Source organism: Morone saxatilis, unplaced genomic scaffold (assembly GCF_004916995.1).
Source record: "Morone saxatilis isolate NCDOM2014 unplaced genomic scaffold, NCSU_SB_2.0 Contig11, whole genome shotgun sequence".
NCBI lineage: Eukaryota > Metazoa > Chordata > Actinopteri > Moronidae > Morone > Morone saxatilis.
Window position 1 is genome coordinate 1,228,457 of NW_023339663.1, and position 2,180 is coordinate 1,230,636.

Below are 2,180 nucleotides of genomic sequence, written 5' to 3' on the forward strand. Positions count from 1 at the left end.
GGTTCTGGTTCCGGTTCTGGTTCTTCTATCCATATTTATTCTGACATCAGTTTATTTTATTCAGATTATTTATTATTTATGAGAGTTTTGTCCTTATTAACTGAGTCGCACTGTGGTGTGTTTGAATGCTTTTCTTATTTGATTTAGTCACTTCAACGACTCTCGACGCAGCTTTTATATTATTATTCCACTTATGCAAAATGTGTCCTTGTGGTATTAAACTGATATAAGCAGATCTGTCAGAAGAAACCCTGAAAGTGAAGAGTTCCATCTGCATAACTCTGCTCCTCACACTCTGCCTCTCCTTTTGTTTTCTATCTGTTATAAAGTTAAACAATGCTTTAAAAACAATCTTAAAACAAATACATTCTTCCCTCTGTTTACCTGTACTGCTTTATCTCTGCCACCAGGGGTCAGTATATGCTGAGGTTGCACCTGGAGCCCCCCAGGAGAGGAGCAACAACTCCATGAGTGCTGAAACTGCTGAAGCCGCTCAGCTCCAAGAAAGGTGAAGAGACGAGATCTTCTGTGTAGTTCTGCTCTCTTACAGATGTTTATTTGAATAAATGGTTGAGCTCCTGGTTTTATTAACGTGTTTGTTTGTTTGTTCTTCAGGCTGCTCGAGGTGGAGCAGAGTCTGGCAGATGAGAGAGCCAGGAGAGAGACAGCTGAGGAGGCTCTGCGTCTCTCTGAGGACAGAGCACAGAGGTGAGACCCAACTTCAGTCAGCTATCTCTCTCTCTCACACACACACACACATCCAACAGTGCAGATCCTTTTTAAAAGATCTTTGTCTTGCAGTGTTGGTTCCAGCGCGTCCAGAGACGGTCAGAGAGACTTCAGTATCGAGATGGAAACAGAGGAAGAGTGGGAAGCTCTCAGTCTCAACCCAAACCAGCCTCTAATAACACGGAAGGTACATAACAGACTTTATTCATTTTTTCATCCATTTAGTCTTTATTCTTTTAATTAACCCATTTATGACTAACAACTATTACTGAGCTGCGTTTGGTCTCGGTCCAGTAGAGTCCAGTAGAGTAGTCAGAGTTGAAGCTGAAGTTGTTCTGAATCCAGTGATACTGAACATTTGATACAACTCCTTACAGTTTTTAAGATACAGCCATTTCTGTATCATCCGATATTTAATTGTGACAATACTCGACCAAAAAAAGCAACAGATAATAATTTTTCTATTTTTATGTTCGAATCAATATTTTAACAGTTCAGAATATGTGGTGTATCAAAAATGTATGAAGATCTGAAATTCCTAATCATATTCCAACTTTTCCTTTAAAGCAGAAGCTGACATACTGACCATCATTTTCATGGGATTTTCATAGTGGACTTTAAAAACTGTACAATGACATTCTGTCTGTATTATGTATTTACTTACTATCACTACAGACTTAATAGGCTTCTTTTTGACAACTTCACTGTTTCCTTGTCCCTGTCAGTGGTTCAGGACAAGAAAACCAACCTGGGAAATAAACTAAAGCTACCCTAGTGACGACTAAAATTGTATTGTATCCTGATGTGGAGGCTGTTTATCTGACCGTGTTTGTGCCTGCAGGTGAAAGGCGGCATGGTGGCGTGCCGACGGTGGATCAGAGGGCGGAGCCTCTACTTCTCCAGGCTTCTGACGAGCCGCGCCCGCTCTCGATATTTCTTTCTGGCCTATTTGCTCACAATTCACGTGCTCGTCCTCATGTGCCTCACTGGTGCCCTGTAGCAAGGTCACACTGGGAAGTTCCAGCATTTTTATATTCCATCTGTGTTTAAAGCTTGGGAAAACACTAAAGCCGGCACGCGTACAGCGTTCACAGGTCCCACCTGTCCTCCTTAATGTCGCGTTACGTCACCTTACCTGCTCAGTCGATGACATCACGCTCTGCTAGATGGACGGATAGCAACAACGACGAGGATTTCAGGCGCAATCCTTTAGATGTAATGTCACTTTCATTTATCCGTGGTTTTGTGAGACTTTTCTTAAACTACAACTGAGATTTTTTTTTATTTTAATGATGTAATGTAACTCAAGCCTTAAAGCACGAGTCTCCCCTTCTTTCCTCCAGAAGCAGACCCTTCCTTAGTCCCGCCCCCTTTTTGCTCTGTGCTCCAATAACAGTTGAGCAAGCATCGATCAGCTTCCTCCTTTACTGTACTTAGATATGCTATATGCT

The 2,180-nt window shown here is 41.8% G+C and overlaps 1 protein-coding gene across 1 annotated transcript in view; it reads left to right on the top strand.

Moving 5' to 3' along the window:
- The window catches only part of LOC118320723 (golgin subfamily B member 1-like), a gene marked incomplete in the record, with an annotated part of 32,720 nt that extends 30,546 nt beyond the window's left edge, over positions 1 to 2,174 (top strand). Inside the window, 4 exon segments of the mRNA XM_035651780.1 lie at positions 411 to 508; positions 616 to 708; positions 802 to 916; positions 1,571 to 2,174. Coding sequence (XP_035507673.1) covers positions 411 to 508; positions 616 to 708; positions 802 to 916; positions 1,571 to 1,729 — 465 coding nt within the window.
- Between the last annotated feature and the right edge of the window lie 6 nt (positions 2,175 to 2,180).